The 13,731-nt window shown below is 44.3% G+C and overlaps 1 protein-coding gene across 5 annotated transcripts in view; it reads right to left on the minus strand.

Annotated features, from left to right (window-relative positions):
• Nucleotides 1-5,738: 5,738 nt before the first annotated feature.
• LOC137622268 (homologous-pairing protein 2 homolog) overlaps nt 5,739-13,731 on the minus strand; it is a 116,379-nt gene continuing 108,386 nt past the window's right edge. For all 5 annotated transcript variants that reach the window (XM_068352798.1, XM_068352794.1, XM_068352795.1 and 2 more), the window contains one exon: nt 5,739-6,095. In XM_068352798.1, the coding sequence (XP_068208899.1) occupies nt 5,835-6,095 (261 nt within the window). In that variant the 3' untranslated portion in view covers nt 5,739-5,834. The remainder of the gene's footprint in view (nt 6,096-13,731) is intronic.

Genomic DNA, 13,731 nt, shown 5'->3' on the forward strand with positions numbered 1-13,731 from the left:
CCTTTTAAGTCCGAGGGCCGAACCAGGTGTGCTGATTCGGCCAGGCTGCCCGTAAAGAAGCCCGGTTACACCCGCTGGCGGGCTGGGGGACGCGGACGCGGATCCCCGTGGGCTGACCCGACGGAGGCAACCGTTCCTTTTAAGTCCGAGGGCCGAACCAGCTGTGCTGATTCGGCCAGGCTGCCCGTAAAGAAGCCCGGTTACACCCGCTGGCGGGGTGAACCGGAAGCTTCGCGGTCTTACGCCTGCCTGAAGAGGCCTTCTCGCATTACTCCCTGCGAGGGTTATATCTGCGTCTGGAGGATGGCCTTCGTGGTGAGAAAAAACCCTGGGTTGCCGGTCCGGGGAACGCTGCAATACAGACCTGGGAGGCTCCTTCTCGGCGAGGCCCTCGGCTGCAGAAGAGACTGAAAAAATACGCTAAGAGACTGGAGAAGAATTAGGGACATTTTTCCCCCACATGGAGTCATCAGAGGAGATGTGGCCTGCTTGCACCAGGACTCCGTCTCCCCACACACTCTCGAAAGTAGTACTTACCTCGAACTACTTCTTAAGAGTTATCTTCTCCACAATAAACCAACCTCGTCTCCTACTCTGGGTAGGAGAGGGTGGTAGGGAAGCTCTGTCAGGCGAGACGCCCGGCGCTAGTCTTCTTAGGCGAACCCTTCGTCGCCTACTTCTTCTTGGTGCTATACCGCACCCACTCAAACTCCTGGGGAAGAGCAATGGGCACTTCCCCGCAACTGACTTACCTCGTCCCCTACTCTGGGTAGGGGAAGATGGCTGTATAAGAATCTCTATTCGACGAGGCATCGGGAATTAAGTGGCGAGGAGAGGCTCGTCTTCCTATGAGCCTCTTGGATGTATTCTTCCTCTTGGTGCCGAAGTGCATTCACTGCACTACGTTCCAGGACCAGTAGTCCTGACACGTGGTTGAAGGGGAACATAAGCTGCCCCTACACGGCTAACACCGAGGATAAGGGGAGGAAGAATGATTTATTGTAAAATTGTTCCTTTCAGCTATTAATTCCTTGAAGGAAATCAAGGAATACTGTTCCATAACGCACACAACGCACGACACAAGCACTTAAGGAAATGAATTAAACACCGGGTAAGCACACGGTTGAAAAGTGAACGCACAGGAACACTTGGGAAAGCACACTGCGAAAAAACACAAGTCCCCACGCTGGGAACACGTGGAACACTAAACGCGCACAAAGGATCGAGAGAGACTTGAGAGTGAGGTGTGAACACCTCACGACCAAGGAACTTAATGAGGAGAATGGCCCAGAGAAGCAGTGACCTGCCCTAATCCTGCCCTCGGGGCGCATTCTTTGGCGGCGGGGGTAGGCCTATATAGAGAACGGAGTAGGGGGGTAACGGCGCCAAAAACCTTGGTCGAGAAAGAGAGATCACCAAGTGACTCCAAGAAAAGTAGTTCTCGGTAAGTATTTGTGTTGGAACAATCTATAATTTTGTTCTTCTATTCTTTGCCCACTTCCTAAATTTTTTTTTAATTTGACAGGTAACAAAATGAATGAGAAATCTCTTTCGTTTTCCTTGTCCACTTACTTCTTCAATTTCATTTTTAATTTGACAGGTAACAAAATGAATGAGACATCTCTTTCGTTTTCTTTCAAATTACAAAATATTTTAATCAAGATAGCAATCGACTTTTGAATCCCATTATGCTGAGCTGAAAGCTGGATATCCCAATAAATATTTTACAAAATTACACAGAATATTAACAGGCCCTGTAAAGGGTTCTGCCTACAATGTGAAATGCACAGTACATAGTAGAACAGCGTTAAATTTCTTTAGAAGCATTCCTTTCATACCTGACTGTCCAACATTAAATTTCTTAGTTTCTACCTGGCTTTGGCAGTACAACTTTTTTATTATTATTCTCGTTATTATAAGCCAAGTTGTAATAACCAGTCAAAAATGCAAAATACAATACGCTCACGGCCCCCAAACATGGAAAGCAGCCTAATGTGGAATAGAAATGGGGAATCAAATAGTGTAAACTATAAAACAGAAAAAAAATAATATATGATAAATATCAATGTTAAACAGGTAAAGATCATATAAACTATGAAATGAGATTTATGTTAACCAACTCCGAAAAGCATTTGTATAAAGTTCGGACTTGTGAAGTTACACTTGACTACAAGTTTTGGTTGAGAATATCACTGTAATTTGGTCAGTAGTGTAAGTGGTATTGAGCGTTATGAAAGAAAAGGCATGACTAAAGTACTGTAACAGAATTACCCACAAACCTTGTTATGTAGTGGTTGGTATAGTCTATGAAGATCTGAATGCAAAAGATGGTCAAAATTAAGAAATTAAATAGTATGTCCAAAGAGATTATTAAATATAGTCTCCAAAAGTCCTGAAAGGCTTTCGCAATACTTTTTTGTTTAATTGAGGAAGAGATGGACCACTAGGATTCTCAAGAGAATTTGCAATTAAAGAAACATTGTCAATGAAAAGATCTGGATGGGGAAGATTCAGTGTGAACCTACTGACAATCCTATCCTAAGGTTTGTTAGGGTTGAACTTCACCCGGATAATTTGCATCATACACTAATTCTATCCACATCACTTTTAAGGGATTTAGCAGCCACAGGTCTACATTCACAAGATGCGATCGATGGAAAAAATGCATCATCTGAGTAAGCTACATACTTACTTTCAAAGCCAAATCACTTTTGCAAATACAGTAGCCTACTGTATAGTATGAAAAGAGCCAAGAACACTATCCTGAGAAACACCCAATACTGTATTATATTTCTGTGGTCATATTGTATTGGATGGGATTTATGAATTTGGTCCATATAGCCCAGTGCTGGGGCCTATGAGGTCATTCAGTGCCCAAGTGAAAATAGGGGAAAACCCAGTAGATACACTATGAATTAAAAGTTAGAAGAGGCTGGATAGTAAGACAGAAGAAAGAACAGAGGTAAAGCAGAAATATATAAAGCAAGTGTAGCTTGGGGCTGAAGAAATGCTGCAAAAACCCTCAAGTACTGTAATGACTACAGTGCACTACATATGTTGCACTGACAGTAATATCCCCCTACAAGGCATAGTCATCATGGTGTCCATTCACAACAACTAGTCTTTGCAATCCATTGGTTAAAATATTAAAAAAGGACCCACCAGTTCATATCTCTTTAAGATAGAGGACATGGGCCTCAGGGTTAACCAAGTCAGGAGCAGCAGCAATGTTATTCATATGAACTTCATGACCACAATCAAGAGATTTCTGCACAAGACAGGGGATTATAATAAGAGCATCACCAGCCTCAAGACTCTTGGAATGGACAAATTGCGGACTAGGATTAGGTTTACATAATGTATTTGGGCCACATGCCCACCAATGGAGCCTGGGAGACCACTTAGCACCCAGGCGGAACTGGGGGGAAAACCCCGCAGTTCAACTATACAGTAAAAGACAAAAGGTTGGAAAGCAAGGTGGTTGAAAAGAAGCAGAAACGGAGGTAGAGTAGAAAGCTAAAAAAAGAATGCAGCTAAGGGACAAAGAGACACTACAAAGACGCTTGAGTACTATCTAGAATGTTACATGTGAGTAGCACTGAAATTAGCAACCCATATAGGAAAATTGCAGATTAAGGAACATATGATTACTTTCCACAAATCCATTCAGACTTTACCTTCCTTAAAATATGCCTTTAATTTCAAATACACTGTATTTGATATCCTTTGTACAAACAAGTGTGACTGGTCTTAAACTTCATGATAATAACAATAATACTGTATAGTAATAACAATAAAAATAATAATAAATGACATTAGTGAGAACTTACCCTGTGCAGGTTTGCTATTCTCAAATTGATTATTTGTAGAAAGGTCCTGGGATTCCATAAAGCAATAAAGGTACTTATCTATAAATAACACCAAATACAGTACATGTCTTGTTAAAGAAGACATGCCATTACAGTACAGTATTACACAAGGGCTAATAATTCAAATGTAAAATAGTATTAGTCTCACCTTGCCTCTCCAATTTTATGCAGTAACCAAGTATCCGTTGGCCTATTTAGTCTTATAAACTACTGTAAATGTCTTCTTTATGCCCTTTCGGATAAGGCGGATTCACTATTATTGTAAGCATGAATGTACCTTAACTGAAAAGGCAAATAAAGCATTGAATAATAAGAAACCATAAACAGCACAGCATATTCAATTATATAATAGGGGAGAATACGTTGAAAATGATTCCATTATATGTGAATTTATTACCTAGCCCTTGTGTAATAATGGATTTTTGTCTTTTCTAATTGTACTTAAAATATACCCATGTATACTACCTTTTCCTTGTGACTTCTCCCACATGGCTGAAGTACAAAAGTTTATTTTCTAATTATGTAAAATAAAAATAGAGGGTTTGGTAGTGTTATCAAGGATGCAAAAATTACTTTTTTTCTAGCATTTGCTGACCGTAATATCAAAATTCAAGAGATAATGTAAATTAGGTAACGAACGGTTTTTCTGAGTTTACGGTGAGTGTATATTAATACCTTCAAATGCTAATAAGTATTCTAATCACAAAAACATCTCCATAAAGTTTATCGAAGTAGAAGTAACTCCTAAACCATAGTTCTGTATGAGAAAGTGATTGTACCAACTGTGATGTATGGATCGGAGTTGTGGGGAATGAAAGTGACGGAGAGACAGAAATTGAATGTGTTTGAGATGAAGTGTCTAAGGAGTATGGCTGGTGTATCTCGAGTAGATAGGATTAGGAACGAAGTAGTGAGGGTGAGAACGGGTGTAAGAAATGAGTTAGCAGCTAGAGTGGATATGAATGTGTTGAGGTGGTTTGGCCATGTTGAGAGAATGGAAAATGGCTTAAAGAAGGTGATAAATGCAAGAGTTGATGGGAGAAGTACAAGAGGAAGGCCAAGGTTTGGGTGGATGGATAGAGTGAAGAAAGCTCTGGGTGATAGGAGGATAGATGTGAGAGAGGCAAGAGTGCGTGCTAGAAATAGGAATGAATGGCGAGCGATTGTGACGCAGTTCCGGTAGGCCCTGCTGCTTCCTCCAGTGCCTTAGATGACCGCCGATGTAGCAGCAGTAGGGGATTCAGCGTTATGAAGCTTCATCTGTGGTGGATAACGGGGGAGGGTGGGCTGTGTCACCCTAGCAGTGCCAGCCGGACTCGGTTGAGTCCCTTGTCAGGCTGGGAGGAACATGGAGAGGAGAGGTCCCCCATTTTTTTTTTTGTTTCTTTTGTTTGATGTCGGCTAACCCCCAAAATTGGGGGAAGTGCCTTGGTAAATGTATGTGATGAATATGTGTTATAGCAAGTCATGCATACTGGGCTGTGAAATTGTGGAACAGGGAGGAAAATTTTTTCCTTCTCTACCAGTTTTTTTCTTCTACCTTCAACTCCCAGCTAAGTATTCCTTTACAGATAGGTAGACTAAGTGAACCACAAAAGGGGATCAGACACCAGGCACTGCAAGTAGCAGTTCTCCACTCTGTTTCTGTCTCTTACTGCTGCCCCCTTGCTAATATTTCTCTGAAAACTTATTCTATCTTTAAAAAGTTTTCAACATTCTCCTTTGTCCTCTCTTTAAAAAATCTTATTTGTTACTCTCTCTCTGTCCACTACATAGCCAAAACTCTCCTACCTTCCACAATTCTGCCTTCCATTATCTTACTAACCCCAACACCATCAAGAATATAATTTCATAAAAAAAAATCAAAACTTTAAATTCTGTTTTATTCAATACAAAAATATACTGTAAATTAGAAGAACCAAGAAACTGCAAATAAAGAATAACATACAATGGTTAAACTAAACACTAAGTTTTTTTCAACACTACTCCCACATCCTCATCTGTTTCAACACCAATTTCCTCAAACAAGACCTTCTTTGGCTTTGGATAACCCTCTAAGATGGCATCTAGAATGTCCATGGCCATGCGTTTCCTTTTGCGCCACACCTTGTTCATGTTCTCGCTTTCACTCGCAATCTTGTCTTTTTCCTCTTTGGAGATCAGGCCCGTGGTTGTTGACTGTAAGCTAGTGAGCTTATCTTGGAGTGTTGAAATCTCCTTTTCCAACTGAAAGCAAGTATATTAGGTTGACAATTAATAAATTATATTTCTTTTGAGTATTTCATGAGTCAAGAGAGAGAGAGAGAGAGAGAGAGAGAGAGAGAGAGAGAGAGAGTGCAGAATGTACATATAACAAACATTTTGACAGTAATTTATTTAGGAAACATACTCTGAGTAATGAGAGCACCATTTATAAAGGACGAGAACACTATGAATATTAAAATTCTTTACATTGACAGCTCATTAGTAATCTCAAATGCATTGTAATTCAACCAAGCCAGTGTTGGAAGTGTTTTTCAGAAACATGATATTTTAATTATAAAATAAATTTTTGAATATACTTATCCGGTGAATATATAATAGCTGCAACTCTGTTGCTCGACAGACACATACATAAAAAAACTCGCCAGCGATCGCTATGCAGGTTGCGGGTGTGCCCACCAGCGCCAACTGTCGGCCAGATACCACTCTCGATGTCAACAAAACCTTCAATTTCTTCTCATCCCACTGCGTCTCTATTGGGGAAGAAGGGAGGGTCATTTAATTTATATATTCACCGGGTAAGTATATTCAAAAATTTATTTTATAATTAAAATATCATTTTTAAATATTTAACTTAGCCGGTGAATATATAATAGCTGATTCACACCCAAGGAGGTGGGTAGAGACCAGAGTTAAATATGTTTACATTGTATAAGCTAAGAGTTTTTTCATTTTGACAGTTATCAATATAACAAAACCAAAATAAATAGGTACCTGGTAAGGAAGTCGACTTAGACGATTACTCTGCCTTGTAAGTACGTCTTCCTTACGGAGCCCAGCGATCCTCTTAGGATGCTGACAGACTCCCAGGAGCTGAAGTATCAAGGGCTGCAACCCATACAACAGGACCTCATCAAACCCCTAATCTGGGCGCTCTCAAGAAATGACTTTGACCACCCGCCAAATCAACCAGGATGCGAAAGGCTTCTTAGCCTTCCGGACAACCCATAAAAACAACATTAAAAAACATTTCAAGAGACAGATTAAAAGGATATGGAATTAGGGAATTGTAGTGGTTGAGCCCTCACCCACTACTGCACTCGCTGCTACGAATGGTCCCAGTGTGTAGCAGTTCTCGTAAAGAGTCTGGACATCTTTCAAGTAAAATGACGCGAACACTGACTTGCTTCTCCAATAGGTTGCGTCCATGATACTTTGCAGAGATCTATTATGCTTAAAGGCCACGGAAGTTGCTACAGCTCTAACCTCGTGCGTCTTAACCTTAAGCAAAGATCGGTCTTCCTCACTCAAGTGTGAATGAGCTTCTCGTATTAACAATCTGATAAAATATGACAAAGCATTCTTTGACATAGGCAAGGATAGTTTCTTAACCGAACACCATAACGCTTCAGATTGGCCTTGTAAAGGTTTAGTACGAGTTAAGTAGAACTTAAGAGCTCTTAACAGGGCATAATACTCTTTCTAGTTCATTGCCTACGATCTCCGATAAGCTAGGAATATCGAAAGATTTAGGCCAAGGACGAGAAGGTAGCTCATTCTTGGCTAGGAAACCAAGCTGCAGAGAACAAGTGGCTTTTTCTGACGAAAACCCGATGTTCTTGCTGAAGGCATGAAGCTCACTGACTCTTTTAGCCGAGGCTAAGCATACCAGGAAAAGAGTCTTAAGAGTGAGATCTTTCAGGGAGGCTGAATGTAAAGGCTCAAACCTGTCTGACATGAGGAATCTTAGGACCACGTCTAAATTCCACCCAGGTGTAGCCAAACAACGTTCCTTAGAGGTCTCAAAAGACTTAAGGAGGTCTTGCAGATCTTTATTGTTGGAAAGATCTAAGCCTCTATGCCGGAAGACCGAGGCCAACATGCTTCTGTAGCCCTTGATCGTAGGAGCTGAAAGGGAGCGTACTTTTCTCAGGTATAAGAGAAAATCAGCTATTTGGGCTACAGAGGTACTGGACGAGGATACGGAAACTGACTTGCACCAGTCTCGGAAGACTTCCCACTTCGATTGGTAAACTCTAATGGTAGACGCTCTCCTCGCTCTAGCAATCGCACTGGCTGCCTCCTTCGAAAAGCCTCTAGCTCTCGAGAGTCTTTCGATAGTCTGAAGGCAGTCAGACGAAGAGCGTGGAGGCTTTGGTGTACCTTCTTTACGTGTGGCTGACGTAGAAGGTCTACTCTTAGAGGAAGACTTCTGCGAACGTCTACCAGCCATCGAAGTACCTCGGTGAACCATTCTCTCGCGGGCCAGAGGGGAGCAACTAACGTCAACCTTGTCCCTTCGTGAGAGGCGAATTTCTGAAGTACCTTGTTGACAATCTTGAATGGTGGGAATGCGTAAAGATCTAGGTGTGACCAATCTAGGAGGAAGGCATCTATATGTATTGCTGCTGGGTCCAGGACTGGAGAGCAATAGATTGGAAGCCTCTTGGTCAGCGAGGTTGCAAAGAGATCTATGGTGGGTTGACCCCAAGCCGCCCAAAGTCTCTTGCACAAATCCTTGTGGAGGGTCCATTCGGTTGGAATTACTTGACCTTTCCGACTGAGACAATCCGCTAGGACGTTCAAGTCGCCCTGGATGAACCTCGTTACTAGGGAGATGCCTCGATCTTTTGACCAGATGAGCAGGTCCCTTGCGATCTCGTACAGAGTCAATGAGTGGGTACCTCCCTGTTTGGAAATGTACGCCAAGGCCGTGGTGTTGTCCGAGTTGACCTCCACCACCTTGCCTCGAAGGAGATTCTCGAAGCTTATCAAGGCCAGATGAACCGCCAAAAGCTCCTTGCTGTTGATATGCATGCTCCTCTGACTCGAGTTCCACAGACCTGAGCATTCCCGACCGTCCAGCGTCGCGCCCCAGCCCAAGTCCGATGCGTCCGAGAAGAGAACGTGGTTGGGTTTCTGAACTGCCAGGGGAAGACCCTCTCGTAGGCTGATATTGACCTTCCACCAAGTCAGACAAGTCTTTATCTTTTCGGAAATCGGGATCGAGACCGCCTCTAGCGTCTTGTCCTTTTTCCAGTGAAAAGCCAGATGGAATTGTAGAGGTCGGAGGTGTAGCCTTCCTAGCGAGACAAATTGCTCCAGGGATGACAGCGTTCCTACCAGACTCATCCAAAGCCTGACTGAGCAGCGTTCTTTCTTCAACATCTTCTGGATGACGAGCAGGGCTTGATCTATTCTGGGGGCCGACGGAAAAGCCCGAAAAACTTGACTGTGAATCTCCATCCCTAAATACAGAATAGTTTGGGATGGGACCAGCTGTGACTTTTCCAAGTTGACTAGGAGTCCCAATTCCTTGGTCAGATCTAGAGTCCAATTGAGATCCTTCAGACAGCGATGACTGGAAGAGGCTCTGAGAAGCCAGTCGTCCAAATAAAGGGAGGCTCGGATGTCCGATAAATGGAGGAATTTTGCCACATTCCTCATAAGCCTCGTAAACACGAGAGGAGCTGTGCTTAGGCCAAAGCACAGGGCCCGAAACTGGTACACCACATCGTCGAAGATGAATCTCAGAAAAGGTTGGGAGTCTGAGTGAATGGGGATGTGGAAGTAAGCGTCCCTTAGGTCTAGAGAGACCATCCAGTCTCCCTTTCTGACCGCTGCTAGGACAGACTTTGTGGTCTCCATGGTAAACTTCGTCTTTGTGACAAAGACATTCAGAGCACTGACGTCTAGCACCGGTCTCCAACCTCCTGTCTTCTTTGATACTAGGAAGAGACGGTTGTAAAACCCCGGTGATTGAAGGTCCGAGACTTTGACCACCGCTCCCTTCTCTAGCAAAAGAGACACTTCCAGTTTCAGGGCTTGTCTCTTTTCTTCCTCTCGGTACCTGGGAGAGAGATCGATGGGGGACGTCGCTAGAGGAGGTCTGCGTACAAAAGGGATTTTGTACCCCTCTCTGAGCAACCTCACAGATTGTTGATCTGCGCCTCTCTTCTCCCAGGCTTGCCAGAAGTTCTTGAGTCTGGCACCTACTGCTGTCTGAAGTTGCGGGCAGTCAGACTCTGCCCTTAGAGGACTTGGATCCTTTCCTCTTTCCTCTCTTCCCTTCGGCACGAGCACCTCCCCTGCTGGAGGCTCTGCCACGAAAGGGCGGGATAAACCTGGACGCTGGAGTGTCTATCCTAGGTCTAGCAGACAAGGCAGGCAAAGGGGGAGCTTTGCGAGCCGAGGACGCAACTAAATCGTGGGTGTCCTTCTGCACTAAAGACAAGGCAATTTCCTTAACCAAGACTTCAGGAAACAAGCACTTAGACAAGGGCGCAAAGAGTAGCTCAGATCTTTGGCATGGCGTCACTCCTGCTGACAGAAAAGAGCACAGAGACTCTCGTTTCTTAAGGACTCCGGACGTGAATGAAGCGGCAAGCTCGTTGGACCCATCGCGGACGGCCTTGTCCATGCAGGACATAATGAGTAAGGAAACATCCCTATCGGCAGATGAGATTTTCCTACTCAGGGCTCCCAAACACCAGTCCAGGAAGTTAAAGACTTCAAACGCCCTAAATATGCCTTTAAGAAGGTGGTCCAGGTCCGAGGGTGACCAACTAATCTTCGAGCGTCTCATGGCAAGGCGGCGGGGAGAGTCTACAAGACTTGAGAAGTCGCCCTGGGCAGAGGCAGGAACTCCCAAGCCGAGAACTTCTCCCGTGGCATACCAGACGCTCGATCTAGACGAGAGTTTAGATGGGGGGAAGGCAAACGCCGTCTTCCCTAAACTCCTCTTGGTCTCTAACCAATCGCCTAACAGCCGTAAAGCTCTCTTGGATGAGCGAGAGAGAACGAGTTTAGTAAAGGCAGGCATGGTAGCAGGAACGCCTAAGACAAACTCGGACGGCGGCGAACGAGGAGCCACAGAAATAAAGTGATCAGGGAACAACTCTTTAAAAACAACCATGACTTTTCTAAAGTCCAAGGATGGTTGAACTGCTTTAGGCTCATCAAGTTCTGAAGGCTGAACCTTCAGGCTGTGGTTCAGCAACGTCCTCATCTGACAGTTCCTCATCCGATAACTGATGAGAAAACGGCAAAGGTGTAGGCAACGTTTGACTCGCAGAGTCCGGTCGCACTGGTGCATACGTGACGGAGCCGGACGCAGCGTCCTGGAACTGCTGAACAGTCTGGGAACTGTCAACAACAACAGGTGCGCGAGGACGCACAGCGTCCACCCGAGACTGTTTAGACCGTCTGGGTTGTGCAGTCAACACCATACCGGGTTGCGGAGGTTGACGCACCGCGTCAAAACAAGTCAACTCTGATGGTTGATGAACGTCCTGAACGTCACCAATCGCATCAGTGCGTTGCCTAACGTCAACGTGCGGCTGGAAATCCACACTGGGTCGCATCGGTGGAGGTACCACCCCAAGTGGTTGACGCGAGAAAGCTGTACATCCACGTCAACAGGACGCACAACAGAACGCTTGGATGGCTGATGGCCACTAGGTTCAACGGAAACCTTCTCAGCGTTGTAGTCCTCCATCAAGGACGCAAGCTTAGACTGCATGTCTTGCAGTAACACCCATTTAGGGTCTACGGAAGCAGGTGCGGTAACAGACGGGGTTAGCGAATGAGACGGCACAACTTTGCCTCTCTTAGGCGGTGAGCAGTCATCAGATGACGGCAACGGGTCCGAACTGTCCCAGTGGCTACATCCGGGACGTTGGACTTGTCCTGAAGGGACCGACTTACGCTTTAAAGGTCTAGAGACCTTGGTCCAAGGTTTCTTACGTGAAACACCTTCGGACGACGAGGTAAAAAAGGGCTCTCTCGTCTTATGGTAGGGGCGATCTTGACGAGATCCGCCTGATACCAAAGAGGGAACGTCTGTTCGCTGATCAAGGCCTCTCGAACCCATAAGTCGTACGACATTGCTTCTCCCCTGGGCTTGGGAGCTTGCAAGAGGTCCCGGACTAGGTGGACGACAGGCACGAACAGACGAACCCTCGGTCGCAACACTGTTCACAACACTTTGCGTAACACTAGGCACTTTGACACTTTCCGCCGTGGCACTTTGGCACTTGAGTTCCTTCACGTCCGCCATGAGTTGATTCCGGTCACTTGCTAAAGCCTCAACTCTCTCCCCCAAGGCATGAATAGCACGCATCATGTCTTGCATAGACGGTTCCTGAGTGCTAGGAGGGGGGTTAGGAACAACCACTACAGGGGAAGGATTAGGTTCAGGGGCATGTGGAGAGGAAAAATCTACAGACCTAGAAGAACTTCTCCTTACCCTATCTCTCTCTAGTCTGCGTGTATATTTATCAAATTCGATCCAATCGAATTCCGAAAGGCCCACGCATTCCTCACACCGATCTTCCAATTGACAGGTTTTACCCCGACAATTGGAACAAACAGTGTGAGGGTCGAGAGAAGCCTTTGGAAGACGCCCCTTACAGTCCCTAGCATTACACTTTCGAAACTTGGGAACTTGAGAAGGGTCAGCCATTTTGAATTAGTCAAGGGAAAATTCCAAAAAAAACGATCTAAGTCATCAACAATTAATCCGATTCAAAAAAGAGTTCAAGGATTTATTTGAAGAAAAACACCTGTACTGCGAAAGCTCAAACCAAATTAAAGTACTTCACCAAATATGATGGGAAAAACTCCAGGTTCTACAGCGAGTAAAAGTACGTCTTGTCGACACGTCGACAGAGAAGAAATTGAAGGTTTTGTTTACATCGAGAGTGGTATCTGGCCGACAGTTGGCGCTGGTGGGCACACCCGCAACCTGCATAGCGATCGCTGGCGAGTTTTTTTATGTATGTGTCTGTCGAGCAACAGAGTTGCAGCTATTATATATTCACCGGGTAAGTATATTTAAAAATACACATAAAAAGGGTTGTGTTGGCCTACGTGTTAACGTCACTGACTGGTCATCGCCAGACTGGGGTTCGAGTCCCACTCAAACTCGTTATTATTATTATTACTTCCTATTACTTGAAGTAGTTTGACCAAGGCGCCAGCCACCCGTTGAGTTATGGCATCTTTTGGCTGGCCAGACATTACTACATTAGATCCTTCTCTCTGTTTATGGTTCTTTTTCCCTTTGCCTACAAATACACCGAATAGTCTGGCCTATTCTTTACATATTCTCCTCTGTTCTCATACACCTGACAACACTGAGATTACCAAACAATTCTTCTTCACCCAGGGGGTTACTGCACTGTAATTGTTCAGTGGCTACTTTCCTCTTGCTAAGGGCAAAAGAGACTCTTTAGCTATGGTAAGCAGCTCTTCAAGGAGTAGGACACTCCAAAATCAAACCAATGTTCTCTAGTCTTGGGTAGTGTCTTAGCCTCTGTACCAGGGTCTTCCACTGTCTTGGGTTAGAGTTCTCTTGCTTGAGGATACACTTGGGTACACTTTCTATTTAATTTCTCTTCCTCTTGTTTTTTAAAGTTTATATAAGAGATATTTATTTTGATGTTACTCTTCTTAAAAAATTCCTTTTTCTTTTTTCCTTTCCTAATGGGCAATTTTCCCTGTTGGAGCCCCTGGGCCTATAGCATCCAGTTTTTTCAACTAAGGTTGTAGCTTAGCAAGTAATAATAATAATAATAATAATAATACAACCCTAGTTGGAAAAGCTCAGTGAGGAAAGGAAATAAGGATATATACAAGAGAAGTTTAAAAATAATAGCAT

Source organism: Palaemon carinicauda, chromosome 29 (genome assembly GCF_036898095.1).
Source record: "Palaemon carinicauda isolate YSFRI2023 chromosome 29, ASM3689809v2, whole genome shotgun sequence".
NCBI lineage: Eukaryota > Metazoa > Arthropoda > Malacostraca > Decapoda > Palaemonidae > Palaemon > Palaemon carinicauda.